This window comes from Gouania willdenowi, chromosome 12 (genome assembly GCF_900634775.1).
Source record: "Gouania willdenowi chromosome 12, fGouWil2.1, whole genome shotgun sequence".
Taxonomy (NCBI): domain Eukaryota; kingdom Metazoa; phylum Chordata; class Actinopteri; order Blenniiformes; family Gobiesocidae; genus Gouania; species Gouania willdenowi.
This window is the reverse complement of record NC_041055.1, coordinates 1,093,356-1,121,345: the sequence shown is the minus strand read 5'-3', so window position 1 is coordinate 1,121,345 and position 27,990 is coordinate 1,093,356. Positions and strand designations below refer to the sequence as shown.

Here is a 27,990-nt window from a genome sequence, read left to right as displayed (position 1 = left end):
TAGCTTGGCTGCCCCGGAAGTGTTAGCCTCGGTGGGCGGAGCATAGTGGAGGAGGAGGAGGAGGCTGTAGCCGCTGATTGCCACGTTGATGGAGACCAGTGGGGACGTGGAAATCCGCTCAGTGTGTCCTTGTGTCGGTGTTGATTGGATTCACAGAGTTAGCGCCGTGTGTTAGCATTTTAGCACGAACTGGAAACGTTAATGTTAGCAACAGACAGAAAGAAACGGGAAGGTAAGGATTTTAGAGAAGTAAGTGTGTGTGTGTGTGTGTGTGTGTGTGTGTGTGTGTGTGTGTGTGTGTGTGTGTGTGTGTGTGTGTGTGTGTGTGTGTGTGTGTGTGTGTGTGTGTGTGTGTGTGTGTGTCTTTTATAAATACACACGCTGTCATGTTTGTTAGCTGCTAACCTGTACATTGTTTACATCTGAAACTAATAAAGCTGCAGCATTTTGAATGTGACATTATATCCGTTCCACTTTACGGCACTGGTGTCAAACTTAGGGCCCGGGGGCCAAGTCCGGCCTGTGCTTTTGTCACACAGTCATATTTAATATCACATTGTTGAAAGAAGTATTGACAATAGACCTGGGCGATATATCGAGATTTCTGTTTTGGCGATATAGAAAATTATGAGGAAAATTTTCCAGATTATGGGAAAATTGAGTTTTTTCAACAATTTGAGATGTAAAAATGAGTGCGTCATGTGATATAAGAACTGGAAAACTGAGCTCTGCAAATATTGTGGACTTTAATAGTTTTTTTTTTTTACTTTTATTTTGAAGGGTTGAGATATCTACAACTGAATTATTTGGTCGTTTACAAAATTTTCATATGTTTTGTATCATTTTTATTTTCTTGAGCGGGCTGAATTTGATGCTCTAAAGGGCCGGATTTGGCCCCCGAACCTTGAGTTAGACACGTGGTTTATAATAATATGTATTTATTTTATAATTTATTTTTTATTAAAAAACCCATTTTTAGGAGTGGTTTCTTTCTCTATTTCTCAGAACATAGAAAGCTCAGTTAGATGATCACTGAGTGTGTTCTAACCCAGACCTTCATCTAAACAAACCACACTACAGAACTCACTCACACGTGCTGTCCCTTAGAGGAGAAATAGACTAAAGTGGAACATAATGATCAGCTGTTTGTAAATAAGTCTTTGTGGCATTTTTCATCTGCAAATTTAACCTGAGGAGGTTTTCTCTGTAAGGCGTGTTAAGAATATATTGAGATTTATATTATATGTCGTCATTTGGAGAAAAAATATTGAGATATTAATTATAGTTCATATTGCCCAGCCCTACTCTCAATTATTTTAAAACCCAGCAATTGTCGTTAAATTGTTGCACAAAATGTCCTTAAATTAAACTGAAAATGAAGGAAAACTAAAGTGCAGCTCCTGCAGGGACTGATTTATTTATTGCTTCTGATATTGTTGGTACTTTCTATACTTTAATGTTTTTATGTCAATAACACATGGAAGTGCAAACTAGGGAACAATAAAGTTAAAATTCCTAGTTTTTCATTTTAAAATCTGCGTGCGTGCGTGTGTGGAGATAACGCTACATGCAGTATAGAGATCAAACACCACCGTCAGAATCTATTTCTGTTTTATAGTTTGAGTGATTTTAGGTTTTAATGTAAATTAAACTGTCAGTCACAAATTGATTTAAGGAAATGATTCTTTACTTTGACATTTTCCCACGTTTCATGACTTTTTATCGTCATTACATCACGTGTTTCCAAGAGCTGGGAATGACATTTAGTTATGAAGTGGATTAAATTGTGTATATTTTGCCAAATGAAGAACATAATTCATGTCACACTTTATAATAATGAGCAGTCAGAACACTAACAGGAAACAACAAAGGGTTTGGATGTTTTCGTCATTTAGTTTTTCTATTTTTTTGTTGCTGTTTGGTTATTTTTGTTGCCGTTTTTGAAGTTATTTTGTGTATTTTCCTGTCATTTTTGTTGTTTTTTTGTTTTGTGTTACAGGTCATTTTGTGTATTTATGTGGACATTTTTCAGTATATTTATTGTCATTTTGTGAAATTTTTAGTGTCATTTTGTGCATTTTTTAAATTTCTGTTGCTGTGTTTGGTTTGTCATTGACTTCTTTCTTTATTTCTTGTCATTTTTGTTGTTTTGTGTGTTTAGTGATTTTTTTTGTAGCCCTTTTTGTGTATATTTATTGTTGAAGTGAGACTTTGTTGATATTTTGTATATCTGTCTAATTCTGTGTGTTTTGTTGGTGTTTTGTGTATTTTATTGTCATGTTTTTGGTTTTTGTTTTGTGTACAAAGTCATTTAGTGTATTTTTTTTTTTTTTTTGTCTTTTTTGTGAACATTTGTTGACATTTTTTTGTAAATCTCTGTTGTCTTGTTTATCTTTTCTGTCATTTTGTGTTTTTGTTGTCATTTTTGTGTTTCTTTTTCTTTCATGTGTTTTGAAGTCATTTTGTGGGCCACACAACATTTGCACAAGGGCTGCATGTGGCCCCCGGACCCCCAGTTGCCAACGTCTGCATTAGACTGGAATCAATGTTTACGTGTTTCCATGGTTATAAGCACTTCCTGTTTCTCAGCAGTTTGCATGTTCTCCCTGACTTTGTTTACAGGATGAAACTCAAAGAGATCAAACGCACAGCCATCCAGAGCTGGAGCCCCGCCCACCACCATCCCATCTACCTGGCTACAGGTACCATGTTTATTAAACATTATTCATATTGATCTAATATTACACACCACACATCCTCATTATTAATAATATCAGCTGTTTTTACATGAAGGCGTTTGTACGTGAGAGGATGTTTAACTAGGATCTGTTCACACAACTGTTGTATTATTATTATTATTATTATTATTATTATTGTTTTAAATTATCATTATTGTTTCAGATTATTGTATTTATTTTTAAATCATTATTATTTTAATTAATAATATTATTATTAATTAATTGTTGTTTTAAATAATTATTATTTTAAATAAACGTAATTTTTTTTTAAAATTATGATCAATAATGAATTTTATCATTATTTTAAATAAATGTTATTTTTTCATTATTAATAATTTTAATTACTGTTATTATTATTGTTGTTTGAGATTATATTATTTATTTTAAAATCATTATTGTTAGTTAATTAGTATTATTATTTGAAATCATTATTATTTTATATTATTATTATTATTTTAAATAACTGTTATTATTTTTCAATTATTAAACATTTAAATTACTATTATTTTGAATGAATTGTTGTTATTGATTATTATTAAAATTACAATTACTATTGCTTTTGATTATTTATTTCTAAATTATTAATTTAAATAGTAATTATTTTGTGATATTAATTGCACCTTTTCCTTATTTATTATTATGAATTCCTCCTTTATTTGTGTCAAACAGCTGTGTAATGATGAGTCATGCTAAGGTTCTCTTATATCTAAAGTCTCTGTGTGTCTCTCTCCAGGAACATCTGCCCAGCAGCTGGACGCCTCCTTCAGCACTAATGCTTCTCTGGAGTTCTTTGAGCTGGACCTGTCTGAGCCCACCCTGGACATGAAGTCCTGTGGCAGCTTGTCTTCATCACACAGGTACCAGTAGCACATGGTTGAAACATCTGGATCAACATCAGGGCTGTAGTTCTAGTACTTTCTACTTCCTGGTCATTTTGTCTCTGAACCAATAGAGTTCTGTATTCTCCTGATTGACATCATGTGACCTGTGATGTAAGACGTCAGAAACATGTGGACCTTGTCCTCACATTAACTGTCCAGGAGACGAGGTTTCATTTTTAATAAAATAAAGTTTTGAATAAATATAATTACAGCTCAGAAGGTTATTAATCATGAGAAAAGGTTCTTGGTTCAGTGGAAAGTTTGTAGTTTTTAGTTTATTTTGAAAGGTTTGTAGTTTTGGTGAAAAGTTTGTAGTTTTTGGAAAGGTTTTAGTTGGAAAAGCGCGTAGACACGTAGGTGTTGATGAGGTCATCATTATTTTTCCAGTGTGGGCTGTAGTGAGATCATCTCATGGTCAGTCTGAGAAACACATGAACCTCCTTTAAAAAATAAATCACATTTATAATCGACTCAAACGTGTCACAAACAGCTGGAAATCCAACTGATCATTGATTTCTCTAATGATGTAAAGGTTATCATTTTTAATAAGGGTTCCATGTCACATGATACACATACATCTCAACATTTAGAATAAAGACCTGATCTGAACATGAACACAGGTGTTGTTGTTGTTGTTGTCGCTACAATTGTTTTTATTGACATTTTTTCATTGTTTTTCTCTTTTTTTGTGTTTTTGTTGCTGTTTTTGTTATTTTTGTTGGTGTTTTTGAAGTTTTTTTCCTGTCATTTTTTATTATTATTATTTTGTGTGTTACAGGTCATGTTGTGTATTTATGTGTAAATGTAGTGTTTTTGGACACTATGTATCTGTATATTTTGTGTCATGTTGTCCTGTAGACCCAGTTACTGCTGTGGGTTAATGATAAATACTCTGCTCAGGTACCATAAACTGGTGTGGGGTCCGTTCGGTATGGACACTGACAGTCACCCATCGGGCGTCCTGATCGCAGGAGGTGAGAACGGGAACGTGATCCTGTACGACCCGGCCAGGATCATGGAGGGACAGACGGACGTGGTCATAGCGGAGAGCGACCTGCACACGGGGCCCGTCCGGGCCCTGGACGTCAACCCTTTCCAGGTCATTTTCATCCTCATCCTCCTCGGTTGTGTTCTTTATTACATCATACATTTCTTCTCTCCATCCTCCTCCTTTTGTTTATGGATTTTCTCAAACTCTCTTCATTTGTCTATAATTTTCCACCTTTTAATTTGTTTTTTATTTGATTTCCTCATTTCTAATTGTTGAAATCTTCCTTCCTGTTTGTAATTTTTTATGTTTTTATGATCATGTTTCATTTTCTCTTCCATCTCATTCTTTTCATGTTATCTATTTATGTTTTGCTCTTTATTTTATTTGTATTATTTTAATGGTCTTCAATGTTTTTTTAATTCAATTATGAATGTGTTTTTTTTCTTTCCTCTTTTTTGTAATTGTTTTGCCTCGTTTCCTTTTGTTCCTTTTTAATCCTCCTTTATCTTGTTTTTTCATCTTTTCTTTATTATTTCCTCCTTCATCATCTGTGCTTCATCTGTTCTGCAGACAAACCTGTTCGCCTCAGGTGGGAATGACTCTGAGATCTATATTTGGGACATGAATAACTTTGGCTCTCCAATGACACCTGGACCAAAAACACAGGTCAGTCCATCATCATCATCATTATTATCATCATCATAGTTTAAACTATAAAATACTCTGTCCATGAAGCTTTATTTAGACTGTTAGGTGGATCATACTGTAGTTATCATGGATGGAAGTGATAAAGGCTGATTTCTAAATGTCAAATATTTGTTTAACTATCAAACTCTGAAGTGTGTAGTCTGAAACATTTTAAAGTGAGGACCGTAAAAACTCCAACTAAATGCTAAAACCAGCCCACCCAGTGCACAGCAGCACACCCTGCACTGGTGGCCAGTCCATCACTAACCAAATCTTCCATTAATGCACATGTGACATGCAGTGGTTTCACTGGAAAGTTTTTTGAGTCTTTGCTTTATTGTTATTTTTTTGGCAGAATTTTATTTATATTTGTTGTTTTAGTTCTTTCTGGAATCTATTTCTTGTGTTTTTGTTGTTTTGTCGGTGCAGCAGCCGTTTCATATTCCTTCCAAACAGTTTTACGTTAATGTCGTCTTTTCTTGTGACAAATAAGGAAACTTTAAGAGTTTTTCTCTCCTCTGGGAATCATTTTTTATTTTGTGTATTTTTTCCATTTGTGTTCTCATTTTGTGCTCTATTTCATCATATTGCGTGAGATGTCTCACTATGGGATGCACACCCTACTGCAGCCCTCAGAAGCATTTTTCTCAAGCTGCCAATCCTGATTGGCTGGTGAAAAGTCGACCAGGGACACACCTCCATTCAATCATCTCTTCTCCTCTCAGCTTTTAGGTTTTGTCGGCTTAACAGTCCACAGGCAGATCTTCAGCTTCCAGTCGACGGACGCTGACAAGACCGACATCTCATTCCGGTGAGCCTCCACAGGAGGCTGGCATGCCAAGCAAGCCTTTCCAAGCAGGACCCCTTCCTCCCTTCTCACGGCACTCCCGCCACAGTGAGTGTAGAAGAGGCGCTGCCCATGGACATTGTGGCTGCTCAGGGTTCCAGCTGGGGCTCCCAGCTTGACCTGGCCGCCGTTTCCCCACATGACGAGAACGTACTTGTTATTGACTGCGGGGAATGTGATGAGGACTTCTCTGACCATCTAGGTTCTGCTCTGGACGAGGAGGATGAGGCCTTTATCACCTCGGCTCGGACGCGCTTTCTGCCGCCTTCGTAGCCTCTCAGGAGGAAGAGGTAGGCTCCACGCCTGTCTCACCTCGTCCAAGCCTGGACACCGTTGTGACTGAAACCACCAGGTTACGTTATGAGTTATTCCTGGCAGAACCGCCCATTCAGCAGAAAATCCCTGGTAACCGGTGCCTCATTCCTCGATTGTGAGGCAATGGAGAGCCTCGGACAGCTCCAAATACCGTCGGTGGTGCCTCTTGTTGCGGCGCACCTGCTTCCACGGAAGCCTGTTGTCTCCACGGAAACCCATGTTGCCAACCACGACGGACCATCTCCAGTTGGACCTGTCTACCAGGACCTATGCTGCGGCTGCGCCGTTGGTCAGGGCTCTGAATGTCCTCTCCCTCCTCACGGCTTACCGAGCTGGACTTTGTGAAGATTTTTCCCAGTCTCAGGACCCAGCGGTCATGGAGGAATTATCCACCGTTACTGACGTGTGTCTCCACTCCTAGCACTTCTCCGTGCAGGCTGTGAAGATAGTCATGGCAAACATGGTCATTCAGGAGTGAGCTTGTTGGCTCGACCTCGCCAAACTGTCAAACTCTGAGAAGAGCAACATCCTGGATGCGCCTGTTGTTCCTCAGGGGATCTTTGGCTTCGTGCTGTCTTCCATGCAGTGATGTTGCGAGAAGAAAAAGAGAGACGATGAGTCTCCCCGCCTCCACCTTTTTCACGGAAGCTCCCACTTATGTCTCCACCCGTGCGTCGGAGGGCATTCCTGCAGACTGCTCCCCAGGGTCCCAGTTTAAATCTTCGAGGCAGTCCTTGGCCCGCCTTACGCAGCCTCAATGAGGCCTGCCTGCCTGACCCAGAAAACATCCAGCCTCTGCCGCGCCTGCGCAAGCTCAGCCTGCTCAGCGCATACAAGCAAGGAGGAAGAAAAAGGCGACCTGACTTTTTTTCTTCTTCCCCTGGTGAAGCAGCTGGATGTTCCTTGTTCCTCATGTTCCGCTTTCACGCGTGCTTCTATTCTCCCTTCTACCAAGGCATGGCCCTCTGATGATTGGGTGAGAGAGACATGGTTCGCGTCTGTCGACCTCAAGGGTGCATTCAACATTCCGATATATCCCCCCCACAAAAAGTACCTGCAGTTCACTTTCCGGGGGATATGTTACGAATACCGTGTGCACCCTTTCAGCCTCTCTTTGAGTCCGAGGGTGTTTGTGCTCTGCACAAGAGCGGTGATAGCCCCACTGAGAAGGAGGGGCATCTGTCTGGCTACATATCTAGATGACTGGCTGCTTTTGGCACAATCGGAGATGGAGGCCAGGACGTACATGCACATTCTGCTGCATCATCTATCCAATCTGGGATTCATGGTTAACGCGGAAAAGTGTGTGTTGTCCCCGACACAGGAAACAATCTTCCTGGGTCTGTCCCTGCGCTCAGTGCCTTTCATCGCGTACCTTTCGGCAGAGTGGGTGGAGACGTTCAGGACATCTCTTACTGTTTCACCTGGGCCAATGAGGGTCTGCGCGCACACTCGCCACATACTGGGCTTTGTTCAGGGGAGTGTCTGTCCGGGACATCAGTGCGGCGGCGAGTTGGACCTCGTTCCTCACGTTTGTCCGGTTTTACATGCTGGAACTTTTCGCCTCGTGTGTGGCACGGGTGTTCTACTGTCCTGATGTGTTCAGACTTCTGCCCTGCGGGCTGGTATCCGCTCGATAAGCATGTCTGCAATACGGGAGCTAACATATCCCATAGTGAAACAAAATATTATGAAATGTAACTTTAGGTTATTTGTATAACCTCTGTTCTATAAGTAATATGAGTTAGATGTATGTGGTGGACGGACACGTTTCAGGATTGGCAGATTGAGAAAAACGCTTCTGAGAGGGCTGCAGTGGGGTGCGGATCCCGTAGTGAGACATCTCACTCATATTACTCATAGAGTCAGGGTTATGTAATAAACCTTTTTGTTGTCATTTTGTTTTGTTTTTTGCAGTTTTGTTGCCATTTAGTGTATTGTTTGCAATTTTGTTGTCATTTCGTGTTTTTTGTGGTCATTTTGTGTATGTTTTTAATGTTTTATCTGTTTTCTTATTCCTGATGTGTTGTCAAGTTCATGGAGTTTTGGATTGAACTTGAAGATGAATTTCTTAACCTCTGAAACTGGGAAAGACTTTCAGACCAGAGACCAGTCCCATATGTTTTGGTTAGCTTAGCACAAAGCGACCAGTCCCACGTGTTTGGGTTAGCTTAGTGCATAACGGCTAGTCCCACATGTTTCGGTTAGCTTAACGCCTAGCGACCAGGCCCACATGTTTGGGTCAGCTTAGCACATAGCAACGCTGGCTGAACGAGGGCACAGTGTGCGTTATCAGATTGATCTACAGATAACAGTTCATAGATGTCTGTGACTGGAGAACCCCGGGGATGAACTCATCAACCCTCACTGTTTGTGTGTGTTTGGTCTTAAAGCCTCAGGAGGACATCAGCTGTGTGGCGTGGAACCGACAGGTGCAGCACATCTTGGCATCGGCCAGCCCTAGTGGCCGGGCCTCTGTGTGGGACCTTCGTAAGAACGACCTCATCATCAAAGTCAGCGACCACAGCAACAGGGTAGGTTGTCCAACAGGGTAGGTGGTCTAACAGGGTAGGTAGTCCTCGCTCTGCTTGAAGTTCTCCTGCGTTGCTCACTTTGGTTTGTTTCAGATGCACTGCTCTGGGCTGGCCTGGAACCCCGAGGTGGCCACTCAGATGGTTCTGTCCTCAGAGGATGACCGCATGCCCGTCATCCAGATGTGGGATCTACGATTCGCTACGTCTCCTCTGAAGGTTTTAGAGCACCACACTAGGTACTGATCCAAACCACCAACCATTGTTTTGCCATTCTATTTAAACCACTTCCTGTCTTTGTGAACTCTTGGGGGTGTCTGTTGTGTCCAGGGGGGTTCTGGCACTGGCCTGGAGTCTGGCTGACCCTGATCTGCTGCTCAGCTGTGGGAAGGACAACCAGATTCTGTGCTGGAACCCAAACACGGCAGAGGTGAGAACCCTCAGTGACTCCATGTTCTCCGTGTCCTGCGGTTGGGTCTGAGCATTCTGATTGGACCCCCAGGTGTTGTACGAGCTGCCCACCAGCAGCCAGTGGTGCTTCGACATCCAGTGGTGTCCCAGGAACCCAGCCGTGCTGTCGGCGGCCGGCTTTGACGGACACATTGACGTCTACTCCATCATGGGTGGCAGCAGCCAGGCGCAAAGTCAGAGACACGCAGACCAGGTCTGGTTCTGAGTCCTAGGATGGAGGACTGGTGGTCTTATTGGTTGAGGGGTCATTGATGGGTTCCCTTCCTCCTCCCTCATAGATCTCTAACTCCTTTGGAAACATGGATCCCTTTGGGACAGGACAGGTGCTGCCTCCGCTGCAGCTGCCGCAGACGTCCACCCCCCCGGTCTCAGTGAACCCTCTGAAGAAGCCCCCAAAGTGGATCCGCAGGCCTGTGGGAGCCTCGTTCGCAGTGAGTCAGCGTTTGTTTCTGTTTTTCACTGATGTCAGAACTCAAATCTGGGTTAAAACCAGGCCTTAAATAAATTTACTTTGTGCTGTTTTCTGAACACCTAATCCTCCCGTTGTCTCCCAGTTTGGTGGGAAGCTGGTTTCTCTGGAGAACTCCAAGCCGGACCCTCAGCAGGTTCCGCAGTCTTCCTCACACGTGGTGCATGTCAGCCAAGTCGTCACGGAGACGGACTTTCTGAGGCGCTCCGAGGAGCTTCAGGCCACGTTGAGTTCAGGCGGCTTCGTCAGCTTCTGCCAGGGGAAGATCGAGTCGGCCGAAAACCAGTTTGAAAAAACCGTCTGGTCTTTCCTGAAGGTTTGAGTCTCTTATAGCAACAGAGGCAGTTTTGTCATTTTGTGTATTTTTTGGGCAGTTTTGTTATTTTTTGTGATTTTGTATTTTATGTATGTTTTGGGAATTTTGTTGTCATTTTGTGTCTTTTTTGCCCTTGCTAAGTTACTGAGGACTAGTAGAAATTAACGCTAAGTAGAGAAACCGTTTGGTTTTTCCTGAAGGTTGTAATTAATGACAGAACGTCCAGGAGGAACTGAGGGTGGATTTTAAAGCCGTCTCTGTGTTTTTAGGCGAACTTTGAAAGTGACGTCCGGGGGAAGTACCTGGAGCTGCTGGGATACAACAAAGAGGAGCTGGCCTTAAAGGTGCCTGTGTGACATCACGCCTCTGCTCAGCCAATGGCTTTGAGTCTTTTCTCTTTGATGTGTTGTGCATCAAACATATCTTTTTCTTTTTAGATCTCTGCAGCACTTGAAGTAAAACCTGTGGAGCCTCCAATGGTATGTTTCATCTGACCTGAGTCAATCGGCGTTAAGTTTGATTTCTCTGACCATTTGCTCCGCCCACTTTTCTCAGGTGGACATACCTCCTGTCACCACACAGCCTTTACCAAACTTCAGCCTCCTCCCTCCTGCTGACACGCCAGAGGCCGCCTTCGACATGATCGCCGCCGCTTACCTACAGCCAGATGCTGAGAGTAGACCTTTGAGCACTCCTGAGCTCCAAGTTGAAGATCTAACTGCAGCACTGGAGGTCCATCTGGAAGAAGAAGAAGAAGAAGCTCCCACTGCTAGAGTAAATGCAATCATAGAAGAAGAAGAAGAAGAAGAGGAAGAGGAGGAGGAAGATGAAGAGAAAGAGGAAGTTGAGAAGGAGCAGCTGGAGGAGGAAGATGGAGAGGAGATCTCCTTGGAGGAGGTAAGACTTTGATCAAAGTCTTTGTTTAGTCAACGTGTGTATTTATTGGTAATCCAGATTAACACGTGACTAAGCTAAACATGTTCCTCTGACATTGCAGGAGACGGCGCCGCAGACGGAGGATCTGAGTCCGTTTGAAATTCTGGCCTCGGTGGATGATCCAGTAGAGCCTCCAGTAGAGCTTCCAGTAGAGCTTCCAGTAGAAGTCCCCTCGGCGTCCCTTGATTGTTTGGCTCCAGTCGAGATTTCAGCTCCGCTCGAAATTCCAACTCCAGTTGAAGTCCCGACCCCCATCGAGGTCCCGCCCCCTTCCTCCACTCCTGCAGGGGGTGTCGGCCAGGGATGCCTCAGCATCAGTCAAGGTGACCAACCAATCAGCAACCAATCATGTGAGGTTACCACCTCCTGAAAGGTTTTCATTGGTCGTTCCAGCTTGGGTTGTGCTAGTTACTGAGGACTAGTAGAAAGTAATCTTAGTTACTGAGGACTAGTAGAAAGTAATGCTAGTTACGGAGAACTAGTACAAAGTAATGCTAGTTACTGAGGACTAGTAGAAAGTAGAACTAGTAGAATGTAATGCTAGTTAATGTTATTTTTATTGGTTTATCTTTGGTTCTCAGACGTGGACGGACTCATCACTCAGGCTCTGCTAACCGGTGACTTTGAAGGAGCTGTTGAGCTTTGTCTACATGACAACCGCATGGCAGACAGCATCATCCTGGCCATCGCTGGGGGGGCGGAGCTCCTAGAGAAAACCCAGAAGCAGTATTTCACCAAGACGCACGGCAAGATATCCAAGGTGTTTATTTAGAGTTTCTTTGTGTTTGATGCTCATCATCTGTGATTTAAGCTTTAACTTTTCTTCTTCTGCAGCTAATCAGTGCCGTGGTGATGAAAGACTGGACCGACATCCTGAGGACATGTGACCTGCAGAGCTGGAAGGAGGCGCTAGCCGGCGTCATGACGTACGCTAAGACCGACGAGTTCTCCTCACTCTGCGGTGAGTCCATGCTCTGTGTCCGGTGGCCCCGCCCCCTCAGCTGATTGCTAACGGACCTCCTCTTTCTATGTGTCAGACCTGCTGGGGGGGCGACTGGAGGAGGCGGAGGATCCAGAGCTGAACTCTCAGGCCTGCCTGTCCTACATCTGTGCTGGAAACGTGGAGCGGCTGGTGTCCTGCTGGAGCCGAGCCCACCAGCACCTCTCCCCTCTGTCTCTGCAGGTAATTATAGGATACCCCCTCCCCCCATGGTAGAACTAAACACTTATTTATTACTTATTTTAAGTATAACATATTAGGGCTGGGTGATATGCCTGAAAAGTGTATCACGATATAAGTGTTTTATATCAGTCGATATCGATAATTAATGATTCGGTTTTTTAACCTATTCAAAATAAGGACCAGAATAAAAAAGGCCAAATTTAAATACTTTTATTTTAAACATGATATTTACCATTTAATAAGAGGTCAACAAAACTATGAAAAAAATGTACTGCTGTTAAATGTACAAATATAGACACTAAATAAATGCTTAATCATTTTGTAAATAATAAATCAGTGCAAACCTGAGGTAGAACTAACATGAAACCAACAGCACGGAATGAAATGAAGAAAATATTATGGGGACATTTTTGGGATTTATTTCCTCATTTATAATAAAATTAACTAAATTATATTCAAAAAATAAATAAATAATAACATTAAAAAAGCACACAATATAATATGATTTTAAGACCTTAATTAATGCTCTGTCGTGTATATTGACAATGTTATAGACGATCTTAAACAAAATTTTTCCCGTCTTAATTTGTCCCTTTTTGTCATCTGATGAACAAAAGAGATTTAGAAGCAACCCAAATTGTTTTGTATTTTCTTTATTGTTTATATAAATGTATTTGACAGTTACGCGTTTTTGATTCATCACAAAAATCTTCCTCGATAAAATCTGCTCAAAAACACTCCTGTCACCAATTCCAGAGACCACAGAACCATTTCCTTACTTCTTATGTCATACTTTAAAACAAATCCAGTAGTGTTTAGTTCTACCATGGCGAGGGGGAGGGGCATCTTTAGAGATAAGGCTGTTAACCTATTAGTGACACGTGAAGAAGTCAAAATGATGAAATGAGGATTGATGCTAAGCTCCTCCCCCTCCCTCAGGACCTGGTGGAGAAGGTGGTGATCCTACGTCAGGCTGTGGAGCAGACGCAGCGCTCTGGCCCCGCCTCCATCGGCCTCCTATTGGCTGAGAGGATGAGCCACTACGCCGGCCTGCTGGCGTCTCAGGGTAGCCTGTCCACCGCCATCAGCTACCTGCCTGACAACAGCCAGCAGGTAGGAGGAGTTAGCCTGTTAGCTAGCGCTAGTTAATCATTGCCTCGGACGTTAATCAGTCAGTGTTTGTTAGATAAACCTCATGGCTGCTGATAGTCTGAGTTTCTGTCCATACACGTCATTTCTCTCATCATAAACAGAAATATAACCTCCATTAGATCCTGTTCATCATGAGGGATGCGTTCAAGGACCTCCTCCTTATTTTCCTCTGTTTTATTAGTGAGGATGCATTCAACACATTTAGACAATTCAATTCAACTTTATTTATATAGCAAGTAAAGTATCAAAACATCTGGATAATCTTTGGACATTACGTTATGTAACTATTGTTTTTATATATATATATATATATATATATACTGTAAATTCTGGACTATAAGCCGCTACTTTTTTCTCACGCTTTGAACCCTGCGGCTTAAACAATGACGTGGCTAAATTGTGGATTTTTCCCAGTTTTATAAGCTTCATGCCATCACAAAATTGAGCTTTATCACATTAGACCAGGTGGAATAATGAAATTATTAACATTAAATCATTCTTACTCGCACTGAATCATTCTGATCACTTATTTTGTCATGATGTACAGTAGTTTCTCGTTTATCGCGGGGGTTACGTTCTAAAAATAACCTGCAATAGGCGAAATCCGCGAAGAGGTCGGCTTTGTTTTTTATAGTTATTATCCATGTTTTAAGGCTGTAAAAGCCTTCACCACACACTTTATACACTTTTCTCAGACATGAATGAACATTTCTCTCTTGTTTAAACTCTGAAAGTTCAAACCTTTGTAGATTTTAAAACATAAACCTGTTTTCAAACATACAACACTTCACTGCTAGTGATCAGACATTGATGCTGAACGCATTCAGAGTCTGTTGACGATGACGTCACGTCAACATGGACACCGGTCTGTTCATCCATTCAACCATGGAGTAGAAGCTGTGTGTGACCACCTGGGGCTGTAGGACACGCCCTTTAGAACCAGGACCAGACTAGGAAGGATTAGGTGTGGAGGAGAATCAGCGAGGAGGTGGTAGTAGACTACTGTACACTGCCTCATCATAGCAACCACACAGAGAAATGTTGTCAGAAAGAGAGAGAGAGAGCGGCTGCTGCAGCATCAGTGTGGATGCAGTCAATTTCATCCAGTTTGTAATAGAAAGATAAACAGCATATTGTTGTTAAATCACCACGTTAGGTTTGTTCAGGATTGATCAGTGCTCTGGACTCTGAGGCTGATGGAGACGCTTCCGTGAGGAGAATGGACAGATGGAGCTGAGATCAGAACGGCCTGGATACGGCCTGGATACGGCCTGGATACGGCCTGGATACGGCCTGGATACGGGCTGCTCTGATCTCCGCTCTGTCTACAGCAGGGCTGTACACTAACTTTTCCAGTGGTGGCACAGAATTTGGTCGCATATGCATGCTGATGAATAGTTGACTTAACTAACGTACCGTAGTTTTGTATGAAGTAAAGACTGACAATGACTTGAGATATTTGCAAAATGTTTTAATGTTTTAGTGACAATATTAAGTTTTTCTACAACAATCAGTGGCTGTAATAACAGGTTAATTTTATATCATTTTAAAAGAAGACGTAACAATTTTTTTTTAAATAACAGCAAATCTTAACAACAGGTTACATGTATTCTGTTTATTTATTTTACAGAAAGGCTGTACTTGAATTAAGTTAACAGTAACATAACCAACTTATCATCTGCATTGTTTCACCATGAATTAAATTCAGAGGGTCCAGCTCTGATAGTGGGGTCTCCTAACCCTCTTCCCCTGGTCAGGGGTCTGTAACGTTTACTCTACAAGGAACCATTTAACCTCATCTCACCTGGATTAAAGTCCTCACTGTATCAAATTATATACAGTTATAATTATATAGAATAATGTTTGATTTAATTTAATTTATATTGATCATGTAAATGGAAACTTAAAAACAGTTTAAAATTAAATAAATTAACATCAATAAATAAAACAATATCTTTCATCTTCAAATTCTTACACATCTCAGTTTACATGAACACAATGTTTATAAAGAAGATTTTTATAGTTAATGTATATGAAAGTCAACCAAAAGTAACATGAATATGATAACACATGATCATGTGATCAACACATGTTAATTACTCATTTCTTACCACACATAAAACATACATATTTAACCTGTACATTGGTGGTTAAATGAATCTGTTCCCAGACAATTAACGGTTCGTTATGTCTGTCTCCATTCACGGACCGCGTGCACTCTAAAGGAGCACATTGGTGTTTATACTTCACCGTTGCATTACCCGCAGCCACACCGTCTGCTCACCCGCAGTGTGGAGCGAGAGAGAGAGAGAGAGAAAATGCACTCTGTGGGACGTGATGGAGGGTTCAGCTGCTCCGTCCAAAATAAGGTCACCATACGCTCTCCCTGCACTGTGGCCTCCTGATGCTAGTTTTAATTAACCAGAAATTACAAATGAAAACTAACAAGAATTTTGACAAAATACATTTTTTTGTCAATATTTCATAACAACAACTGTCCATCATTTATCTGGGGACATGTCTCATGTTGTAGGTGTTTGTCACAGATGTTGATGATGACAGAGGCTCCCACTTAAAACACTGTGGCCCAAGGCAGTGCTACCTTTACCTCAGCTCTCCTTGTCTGCAACAGAAAGGACGTCATTAAAAAGATCATCATGTAAAAACATTCAAACATCAAGTCATTTTTCATTGAATCAATGTCTATAGAAATACACTATTACATACAATAATAATCATAAGAACAGTTCAAATGAACATTAGATTAGACATTTGTTTCATTTCCTATGTATTTATGATGATATAACCTACAAGTGTAATTCAGCTACTAGCAGTAGGAATAAAAGATAATTTAAGACAAGGTCATTTTCAAATATTTTTTTAAATTGTATGTAAGCAATTTATCAAACTGGTTCTAAGTACAATTTACATTAAACAAAATGTTCTTATAGTCACACAGTCTTTTTACTTTGTTTAACTAAAGCGGCGTAGCATTAGCATTCCTTGCTACATAACAAGGAAGCATATCAGTCTAGTGTCACATTCAGGACACTGTCTCTTTAAGAATGTGTAAACAGCCCCGTTAGCTGCAGCAGCAGCAGATCTCTCCGGAGGAGAGACAGAGAGTTAGTTAGAGAAGAGAAACACATGCAGTGTTTAACACTCAGAGCTGATAGAGTTTAACAGACAGACAGACATCTGCACTGAGCCTCTGACAGACAGTCACTAACACAGCTGACTGTGTGTGTCTGTGCACTGGGTTAGTTTTTTAGACGTCACGAGTAAACTAACACTATAACACACACACAGCAATATTAACAGTGAACAAAAACTGGGTAGTTACATACCATCTCAGATGGCGTCTGTCTTCTAGTCACACTTTCTTCCTGAAAGCATGTTGACGTGTCGGTGCTTGTTGTGTGAGGTGTGATGGCTTGTCAAGACCTGCCTTACGTTGCTTCTGATTGGCTTATTATTGTGTGATGCCTGCCGTGGTTGGTTAGATTTAGGCACAAGGAGACATGGATTGGTCTGGGATTGTTTATCTCTGTCAGTCAATCAGAGTTACTCGAGCTACGGCAAGTCGCGAGGACCAAAGTTCATGAAAAAAATAAATAAAGTATTGAATGGGGAAATATAAGCGTGAGAAATGTCAAGTGTGGCGTGTGGTGTGAGAATGCGTCAAATTGTGTGACTGTCACACTCAAAGTGTGAGGCTTGGCAGCTCTGTATGATATGTAGACATGGGGCAGTGAGGAGGAGACTTCATGTAGTAAAAGAAACTTATCATTTGAAACACGGACACTTCTGTGAAACCTAACTTGAGTACAGCAGCCCGCCTACCTGCCCGTTCTGATTGGCCGAGTTGTGTGACGGGCACCCTCATCAGCCAATAGGGTGCGCCCTCTGTTAGGCTGCGGCATTTGTGTGGATTTTGTCTTAGAAAATTGCTAAATTATTGTAATACGGCCAATAAAACAGTGAGTTTTATAGCCCGTAAATTACGGTGTAAATATATATATATGTATATAACTTCAAATTTTTGAGTTCCACTTTTTCATTTTCAGTTTTCCTTCACTTCATCACACAGTATTTAGCTGATGGTCCTTTGATGTTTTCCACCAGCCAATCAGGAGCCAGCAGAGGGGAACACTCATCTTTAATGTTTGTCACCATCAGTTACATAGTTAGTTGCATAGTTACAGTTTACACTTACATAGTTACAGGTTACAGTTTACAGTTACATAGTTACAGTTTACAGTTACATAGTTACAGTTTACAGTTACATAGTTACAGTTTACACTTACAGTTTACAGTTACATAGTTACAGTTTACAGATACATAGTTACTTAGTGACAGTCACATAGTTACAATTACATATTTAGTTAGTTATATAGTTAGTTACTTAGTGACAGTTTAGTTTTTAGTTTCGGTTTATTAATATATTCCTTGAGAGTTGCCGTAGCTGCCGTAAAACAGTTGTTTTTACTGACATCTGGCTCAGTGTGTACTAACGCTGAAGCCGTGGCCGGAGAAGTCATACTTATAATTATTTTCCTACCTAGTATATTCAGTTAGGCAAAAACAAAAAACTGGGTCACACATGTAACGCTGTATGAGTTCAAGTTTTGTAGCCAAAAGCAGCGCTTGCACAGTTGCATGAGTAACAGAATGTTACTCGAATAATGGGGTCAACGGCGAGTACTCAAGTACTCGTACCTACCCCTATTAGTTACAGTTAAATAATTACAGTTATTCAGTTATAGTGTACATAGTTACAGTTACTTAGTTACAGTTTACAGTTATACAGTTAGTTACATTTACATAGTAAGTTACTTAGTTATAGTAAATAGTTAGTTACTTAGTTATAGTAAATAGTTACAGTTCCTTAGTTACAGTTTACGGTTACTTAGTGACAGTTATATAATGACAGTTACTTAGTTACAGTTTACATAGTTACTGTTAGTCAAGTCCATCAAGTAACCATTGCAACACATTGAAAGCATTGTAAACACTGAAATATTGCAGAAAAACACAAAAATATTGATTAAAAAATAAATATATATATATATTTTATTTATTTTTTTAAATGAAAAAAAATATATACTTTTTAATTAAATTAAAAATGATTTGAAATCGGCACTCAAAAAAATCGCGATATATGGTGAAATCGATTTTTTTTTTTCACACCCCGAATGGTCAGCTGAGTCAAATGCTGGCTCCTGATTGGTGGATTTTTTCTCCAATAGACCAATAGTGTTGTATGTCCACTATCTATGCATCCTCATTTGCATTTATTTCAGGACATACAAAATATTCCAGTTTATATTGTGTTGATTACATAGTTCAAGACTTTAAACGTTATTATTGTATATACACTTGTTAGACGTTAACTCGCCTGTTTTCCTGTAAATGTGAGATATTGTTCCAAAACATGCATGTGAAGTATTGCTGTCATGTTGGGGCCTGATTTTAGATACTGTACATGCTGTATATCTTCTACAATTCTGTGTGAGCGGTTTTAAAATATTCTTAGTGTACTGTATTTAAATCACAACCTTAGAAAAGATATGCCGTCTCTGTTCACATCACGTTCATGCTTTAATCGTGCGCGTTCCCTTCTGCTCGTACCAGTGAACACTGACCACAATCTGGTTTGTCCCTCCAGGCTTCCATACAGCAGCTCCGGGCGCGTCTCAGTCGTGCTCTCGGGGAGTGTGCAGCGGCGGTGACGACACCCTCGGCTTCAGCTCAGACGCAACAGGTTCCTGTCCAACCAGCGGCACCGGTCCAACCGATGGTCCCGGCGGTCCAACCAACGGTCCCCATGGTCCCTGCGGTGCAGCCGGCTCTGCCCCGACACCCGTACGCTCCGGTGCAACCTGCTCCTATGCCAAGCTCCGCCCCTGCACCGCCACAATATTACCAGCCGGTAGGACACAGGGTTACCATGGCAACACAAAACAACATGCATTCATTCATTTATCTGGCAGCCTGAGGTTACACACACACACACACACACTCTGCAAGTGTCCCATAGATGTAATTGTTTAAATTTCTTCATCGGTTTAAAGAGTTTGTTCTAAAACAGAAGGATGTGCAGATGAAACGATCCTCCTGCTGCTCCTTTTTATTATTTCATGTATTTTCTATCCTAATCTTCTTATTTGGAGGCGTCACACTCCAACACACACCTGTCATCCATCTATCAGCACTTAGTTTGTGTTCAATCACACACAACTAACAGCCTGAGTCTCCATCGCTGTTCAGTTCTTGTTCTTTACCAGGGACGTCCCATACCACTGGTTCCAGTACCAGTGCTCCCATTGCTGAACTAGACACATGCGTAACAGCATCAAAGAGTGGAACCAAAATCAGCATTATGCATGGCACTGCAGAGACCTGAATAAAAATGGATATGTGTTTATTTCAAGCCAAATTGCAACGTCTAGTGGTCAAACAGAAGACTAACAATGATTGGAATCAATTTGACTGACGTATTGTTTCCAAACTTATGGAAAACTTTGGCAAAGTTGTGGCAAAGTGGGCTTCTGCCTTAGTTTTTTGTTTAAAAACTTGTATCTTTGGCTTAATATTTAGTATTATCACCAAATTAGCTGCAGTTGATATCCATACATTAGTTAAATTATTTCTGCTTTTACAGCCTTCGCTAATGAGAATTGGCTTTATATTTAATGTCAATCTATATTCTTTGGGGTGGACTACAGATTTCAGTATTTAAAACATGATTTGTTGTCACTCAGTATCATATATTTCCAAAATTTAACGTCATGTGTAACCACTAAGGGTCCTACTTCAATCTGAACAAAAATTAGCCATGTACTGTAGGTCATGTAGAAGCTTAGTTTAAAACATTGTTATGGGTATGTGATTTTTGGTGAAAAGTGGTTGGGGCTGAAGAGGTGAAATTCCTGTCGTTTTAATCTTTGTGTTGCTATGGGACGTCCCTGTTCTTCACTCGTTTTTCCAGCCTGGGTTGAAATGACAATCATGACCCATCTTTTTCTCTTCTTGTAATTTGAACCCTGGCTCCCGTGTCTTTGGGTGTGTGACCCTCCCCCCCCATCACGCTGTGTGTTTCCTGTGTCGTTCAGGTGAGGGCTGCCTCCACAGTCACCTCGTGGAGTAACCAAACCCCCACAGCCCTCCCCCATGTCCCTCCTCCTCCTCAGGGAGGCGCCCCCGAGCAGCAGGTACACCCAAACACACACACTGTGGCTGCTTCACGCCATTTCCTCCTTTGGTGATGGATGCTGATTTCTTTATTTCTGCATGATGCTTAAAGTGGCTCACAGACATCTCAAAAGTAATTGATCAACTCATGTTGTAGGTCAGCGGTTCACCTGTGCTTTTATTTTGAAGGAGATCGCATCAGTTCACCTGTGCTTTTTAAAAGAGCTATGTTAAAAAAAAAACTCCTTTCTCAGATTTTGATCAGTTTCTCGTCTTCTAAAGTTTGCTTCATTCTGGCCAGTGTGAACAAGGTAAACAAGTCTTAGAATCAGAATCAGGCAAAAGACTGATTTGTTTTCAGTTTCCAATTGAAGGAGGTTTAGTCGAGTTATTTTATTTTAAAATCTTTAAACAAGCCAACAGTTACTGCAGCCACTATTTTACTGGGCCACAGATTTTGTCCCAACACCAGCTAGGACTTGGTTTATTCTCCTCCTGGCTGATCAATAGGGACTTTTAAAGAGAATAATCAGACTAATCTGCATACAGTTAAAATTCACTACAGGTATCCTATAAAAACTTTTAGACTAACTATCAGAACTATGAGCTCAAGTGGGTGAAGAACACTAACCTAGATTGAATTGAATCGTTCACTCTAGAATTGTGCTCAATGTAAATTTGTCCTCATCAGATTTGGATCCACTGTAAAGAAAATCCACAACTTTGATTCTCAAACGTACTTAAAAAGAATTATGTATTTTTTAATTTTAAATTAAAAACAAAAATTTTTTTATTTGAAATGTATTTGTGGAAAGCCCTTTGTGGAAAGTTTACTTTTGGGACGCAGCGTTGAGAGCGTGCTAATGAGCTGAATGACTGAGAACTGTTCTATAAAAGTCTATAAACGTGTGTTTACTCGTTTGTTTCCTCAGGGAGACCCTATGACCATGTTTGGGGTACCAGCTCCTGGCTCAGCAGCGCCCCCCGCAGGCTCCACTGCTCCTGCGTACATGTACTCTCAGCAGTACCAGCGTAAGTACTCACATGAAGCCTCAAAGTGCTGCAGAGTATCTGAGAGGTTATTGTTACTCTTGTTTACTTAAACCAATGTGAAGTGGAACCAGTAACGCTAACAGGTAAAGAAGAAACGTCAGGATGGGAAACTTTGTCACATGATCAACATTCAGCTTTATTACAGGAAACAGGGTCTGTGTGTGTATCTGTATGTGGGGTTTTTACCAAGTTTTTTATTTTTGTTGTTCTGTGAATTTATAGTCATTTTGTATATTTTTCTGTTGTCTTATATTTTTAGAGTAATTTTACTGGCAATTAGTACTTTTTTTTTTTTTTTTTTTAATGGTGTATTTTTTCATCTTATTTGTGGCATATTTGTGGTTTTTTGTGTATTTTTCTGTCATTTTGTTTGTTTTTGGGGTAATTTTGCTATCGATTTGTGTATTTATTCATTTGTATGTGTATTTTTATCATCATGTGTATTTTTCTGTCTTTCTGTATTTGTTTGTCGTCCTTTTTCTGTATTTTTGTATGTTTTTGGAGTCCCCTGGCTCATCATCTTTTGAGGCCGCTCAAATATAAACCAAGGGCTGAATGTGGCCCCCAGGCAGACAGTATTTATCCACACAGACATTCAAGCCAAGTAGAAAGTGTGCTTACAAACAAAGCTAGAAACAGATTTTCTTCTGACATTTCTTCTGTCCTCGTGTTTCCTCTTTGAAATAAACATTTATGAAATGTTTGTAGAGAAAGATTTTTCCCAGCACTGCTCGCTAACGTGGAAGTGTTAGCTGCTCGCTAACGTGGAAGCGTTAGCTGCTTGCTAACATCAAAGCGTTTGTCGCTAGCTAACGTTGAAGCGTTAGACACTTGCTAACGTGGAAGCGTTGGCTGCTCACTAACGCGGAAGCGTTAGCTGATAGCTAACATTGAACTTTCTCTGCTGTTAGTGACTGAAGCATGTGAGCATGTGACTAACCCAGCTTCCTCTTTCCTGCCTCCCAGCCTACTCCCAGCCCGGTCGCTTCCCCCACACGGCGGGGGCGGCGCCCGTCTATCACGTTCATCACTACTCCTCCCCCTCTTCCTCTGCTGTGGAGCCTTCATCTCCTCCTCCTCCTCATCCTCCTCCTGCTGGTTTCCTCTCCCACTACACCTCACAGCCTCCTCCTCTCTACCCTGGACCCCAGTGCCCCTCCTCTCTTCCTTCTTCTTTCTACTCTTCCTCCTCCTCTTCTTCCTCCTCTGGAGCACCTTTCCAGAACGTCAGGCCTGGATCACCCATGGCCTACACGTCTCTTCCTCCTCCTCCTCATCCTCCTCCTGCCTCAGGTACTCAGACTGGCCCCGACAACGAGCTGGTCCACGCCTCTCAGAGTGCAGGTCTGCATGGCTCCACATCTGTCCTCACCAACATTTGGCCTCACATCATAACATCTGTCCTCACCAACATCACATCATAACATCTGTCCTCACGTCATCACGTCATAACATCTGTCCTCACGTCATCACATCATAACATCTGTCCTCACGTCATCACGTCATAACATCTGTCATCACGTCATAACATCTGTCCTCACCAACATCACATCTGTCCTCGCCAACATCAAATCATAACATCTGTCCTCACGTCATCACATCATAACATCTGTCCTCACCAACATCACGTCATAACATCTGTCCTCGCCAACATCAAATCATAACACCTGTCCTCACGTCATCACATCATAACATCTGTCCTCACCAACATCACATCTGTCCTCACCAACATCGCATCATAACATCTGTCCTCACCAACATCACATCTGTCCTCGCCAACATCAAATCATAACACCTGTCCTCACGTCATCACATTATAACATCTGTCCTCACCAACATCACATCTGTCCTCACCAACATCGCATCATAACATCTGTCCTCACTAGGGATAGACCTATATGGGTTTTTTAGAGCCAATGCCGATACCGAATTTTTTCCCATCAGCCTTAGCCAATGACCGATACAAACTGCTGATTTTCTTGAGCCAGTATTTGGAGCCGATACTACTTTTGCTCCCTCAATTTACATCATAAAAATTACACTAAAATGATAACAAATGGTACAAGAAAATAGCTTTGACAAATGTTGGTCTGACTGAAGATATATTTTATTAACAGGATTATTGAGTATAAAGATATATAATTATAGTATTAAACACAAAAAGAAACAACACGCCAAACCTCCAGCCAGCTGCTCGTTAAATACAACAGCGACAAAACACTGAAAAATGCTAAGTTAAACAGTTTAAAGATTCTTTGAAAGTTTAAAAATTGCTGTTGGGGTTGAAGAGCTTCCTTCACGCTCTGCTAGTGGGGGGAGGGGCTCTGCACTCTCCAGCAACATGGAGCAGCCTGTGGCAGCCGCTCTGTATATAAAGTGGCTCGGCAAACGCAGCAGCGCTCATCAGCCAATGCCGATACACGTAAAACACGCAAAAAATCAGTCGGTCGATGAATCGGTCGATCACTAGTCCTCACCAACATCACATCTGTCCTCACATCATCACGTCAAAACATCTGTTCTCACATCATCATATTATAACATCTGTCCTCCTCTCCAACATCCTTCTTTGAACCTAACGAGTTTAGAAATTAAATTCAATAGTGGCAATTCAAACGCTATATTTTTTTAGCTGCTAAATTATTTTATTCACTTTTTTAAATGTTTGTTTTGTAATCGAAGAGAAATAAATCAAAGATGTTTTTATTGAGCCCACAGGTTATTTTGCCATTTCATGTCATTTGTGTTTGAAGTAGATTTTTTTTTTTTTAGAGCTTTAAACATTTTATTAAAAGTGGTAATTATTATTGAAAATATACCGTAGATTTATTGGAATAATGAGTTCTGATTGAAGCCTGTTTCACATCTGGAGAAATAAAAACATATCACAATAAATAGATAAATATTATTATTTCACCTTGTAATTATGACTTTTGTATTGTGGATTTTTTTTTTTTGTCTTTTTGGTAATGAGAACAGGCTTTTTTGTGTTTTAAATTATTTGAAAAGTTATTTTATTCCAGAATTCCTATTATATAGATATCCTATGATATGTCCGTTAGCTCTGATGATCTGCAGTGATCACAGTGATTGATGATTGATTGATTGTTTTCCTCTGTAGGACCTCAGAACGGCTGGAACGATCCTCCTAGTTTCACTCGAGCTTCAAAGAAAAAGGTAAACCAGTGTTAAACCAGTGTTAAACCAGTGTTAAACCAGTGTTAAACCAGTGTTAAACCAGTGTTAAACCAGTGATAAACCAGTGATAAACCAGTGTTAAACCAGTGATAGACTAGTGATAAACCAGTGATAGACTAGTGATAAACCAGTGTTAAACCAGTGATAGACTAGTGATAAACCAGACTTAAACCAGAGATAAATTAGTGTTAAACCAGTGTTGAACCCCTACAGACTCAGCCTGAGAACTACGCCCGGCCGGCTCCCATCATGGCTCCAATCATGGCCCCCCTGGGCCCTGGCCCTCAGGCCCCCATGGGACCCCAGGGCATCGCTCAGGGCTCATTCCCAGGCTCCCAGCAACCACTGGCCCCTCCCCCTATCAACCCAGGGACGCCCAGAACCAGCACAGAAGGACCCCCGGGGGCACCCACGGGAGACGTGATCACAGTGAGCGCCCAGTTACCTCACACACAGATGCCCTTCAAAATAAAAGCTTTCCTGAAAGATCTGACATGATTCCACAGAACCTTCAGTCTATCCCTGCTGAGAAGATCACCAAGAAGCCCATCCCTGAGGAGCACGTGGTCCTGAAGACAACCTTCGAGGGCCTGATCCACAAGTGCTTGGCTGTAGCCTCCGACCCGGTGAGCCTCAACTATCGATTAACCGTGTCTTATCTTCTAATGATTAACCGCGTCTTATCTTCTATCGATTAACAGTGTCTTATCTACTGTCGATTAACAGTGTCTTATCGTCTAACAATTAACCGCATCTTATCTTCTAATGATTAACCGTGTCTTATTTTCTATCGATTAATCGTGTCTTATCTTCTAACGATTAACCGCGTCTTATCTTCTATCGATTAACAGTGTCTTATCTTCTATCGATTAACAGTGTCTTATCTACTGTCGATTAACAGTGTCTTATCGTCTAACAATTAACCGCATCTTATCTTCTAACGATTAACCATGTCTTATTTTCTATCGATTAACCGCGTCTTATCTTCTATCGATTAACAGTGTCTTATCTACTATCGATTAACGGTGTCTTATCTTCTAACAATTAACCATGTCTTATTTTCTATCGATTAACCATGTCTTATCTTCTAATGATTAACCGTGTCTTATCTTCTATCGATTAATCGTGTCTTATCTTCTAACGATTAACCGCGTCTTATCTTCTCACAGCAAACCAAGAGGAAGCTGGACGACGCCAACAAACGTCTGGAGGTTCTTTACGATAAACTCAGAGAGCAGACGGTGAGTTTCATCATCATCATCATCATCAGTTAAAGCTGCTGGAAACTATCATTTTCTATCAGATAAAGTCAAAGTATTGAGTCATAGATTAATAAATATAAGATCATTTGATCAGAAAAAAGGTTGGAATTGTTGCTTGAAAATTGTTGGTAAAGTTTGGTGCATTGCATTGTGGGATGTGGAGTCCTGGAGATGTTTGCATAGAAGTGTTTTACTTCATTCTTACAAAGTTCTCAGTAGTTTGTCTATTTAGTTTCGTCTTGTCTTTTTTAATTTATTGAATGATTATTGAGTCATTTTGTGTATTCATTTTGTAATTTGTGTTGTCCTTTTATGTTTCGTGTATTTGTAGTCATATATATTTATATCTGTCTTGTTCATTATTTGTATTTCTGTCGCAGTTTTTGTGTATTTCTGTTGTACTTGGATGTGTTTTTGTGTAATTTTCTGCTGTACGTTCCCACAGACAGTGAGTTTCCTCCTCTCTTCTTCTTCTGCAGCTTTCTCCCTCCATCGTGGGAGGCCTCCACAGCATGGCGCGCAGCATGGAGGCTCGTTGCTATGCCGACGGCCTCAACATCCACACGCACATCGTCAGCAGCAGCAACTTCAGCGAGACGTCTGCGTTCATGCCCGTCCTCAAGGTGGTGCTGACGCAGGCCAATAAGCTGGGAGTGTGAGACACGCCCACCAAAGGAGGCTCCGCCTACACCAAGCTAGCACGCTCGCAGTCAGTCGTAGTCATTCGTAGTCAGTGGTGAAAGTAAACTGACACAAACCAAGGGCTATTAATCAGTTAGCCTCCAATGAACCTATCAGGAAAGGGCATTGATTAGGAGAATAAAGGATTCCAGATGATGCTAATGAGCACGTGCATGAGCGTGTGCAGGATCATGTTTTCATTTCACTCCTTTAAATTTACTTGAATGACTGAATCTCTTCTGGTGCCTCTCTGCTTGTTATTGGACACCAGCCTCACTTTAAGATGCAGCCATTTACCTCATTATATGCACCCATGCTTTTATTTTGAAAAACCAAGCTGTAAAGTATGATGGCGTATTAGGGCCACATGAAAAGAGAAATAAATCTGAGCACTACGAGATTAAAGTCTTAATATTTTGAGAATAAAGTCATAATGTAATGAGAATAAAGTCTTAATTTGATTGAGATACATTATTCTCATAAAATTGTGACTTTACACTCGAAATATTACGACTTTAATCTCTTAAAATTATACTTTTATTGAGATACAACTTTATTTTCATAAAATTACAACTTTATTCTCTGAATATTACGACTTTAATATTTTAAAGTGGCTCTAATAGGTCGTCGTATTAAGGCATTAACATAAAGGTATTTTTAGAGCGCATGGTCCGACCCCATCCGTCCTTTTTTTAAACACAGTTAATTGTGCATCGCATGTTTTTTTATCGACTTACTTTCACCACTGGCATCGCCACGTTGGACCAACATCTCACTTCAGCAGACGTTTACAGTCTTTTTATTTCAGATTTTATGTGTAGTCACTCGGCGGTCGACTATTTTGTCTTTTCGTTCGGACGTTGACGATTAACGACTTTGTGCCATCGTCGTCGTAAAGAAAACAAGTCTTTGCTGTAGAATGACTACATGAAATATTTTCAATAAATAGTATTTATTTACAGATTGAAGGTGCTGTCTGCTTCATGTCTCCTGGTTTTCTTTGGCCATTTCTCTTCAGAATCACTAGAACCGGGACCAGCTCTATGCAGGGGCAAGAAGGGGCAGCGCCCCCTCAAATAAATGTC

The 27,990-nt window shown here is 41.0% G+C and overlaps 1 protein-coding gene across 5 annotated transcripts; it reads left to right on the top strand.

Moving 5' to 3' along the window:
- Window positions 1–53: 53 nt before the first annotated feature.
- On the top strand, window positions 54–27,868 carry sec31a (SEC31 homolog A, COPII coat complex component). Of its 5 annotated transcripts, none has more exons than XM_028463305.1 (28): window positions 54–232; window positions 2,623–2,702; window positions 3,472–3,595; window positions 4,520–4,718; window positions 5,181–5,276; window positions 8,853–8,993; window positions 9,087–9,229; window positions 9,321–9,420; window positions 9,493–9,654; window positions 9,740–9,892; window positions 10,016–10,246; window positions 10,516–10,590; window positions 10,684–10,725; window positions 10,802–11,143; window positions 11,244–11,505; window positions 11,764–11,942; window positions 12,017–12,143; window positions 12,220–12,365; window positions 13,305–13,478; window positions 19,186–19,449; window positions 20,633–20,731; window positions 21,644–21,743; window positions 22,731–23,057; window positions 24,886–24,941; window positions 25,176–25,391; window positions 25,469–25,588; window positions 26,132–26,203; window positions 26,704–27,868. In XM_028463305.1, the coding sequence occupies exons 2-28, from the start codon at window positions 2,624–2,626 to the stop codon at window positions 26,881–26,883; spliced, it is 4,209 nt and encodes a 1,402-aa protein (XP_028319106.1). In that variant the 5' UTR covers window positions 54–232; window position 2,623; the 3' UTR covers window positions 26,884–27,868. The 5 variants fall into 5 exon arrangements, with proteins under 5 accessions (XP_028319106.1, XP_028319105.1, XP_028319107.1 ...); XM_028463304.1 differs by having other exon boundaries at window positions 22,731–23,108; XM_028463306.1 differs by lacking the exon at window positions 20,633–20,731 and having other exon boundaries at window positions 22,731–23,108.
- The last annotated feature ends 122 nt before the right edge of the window (window positions 27,869–27,990 follow it).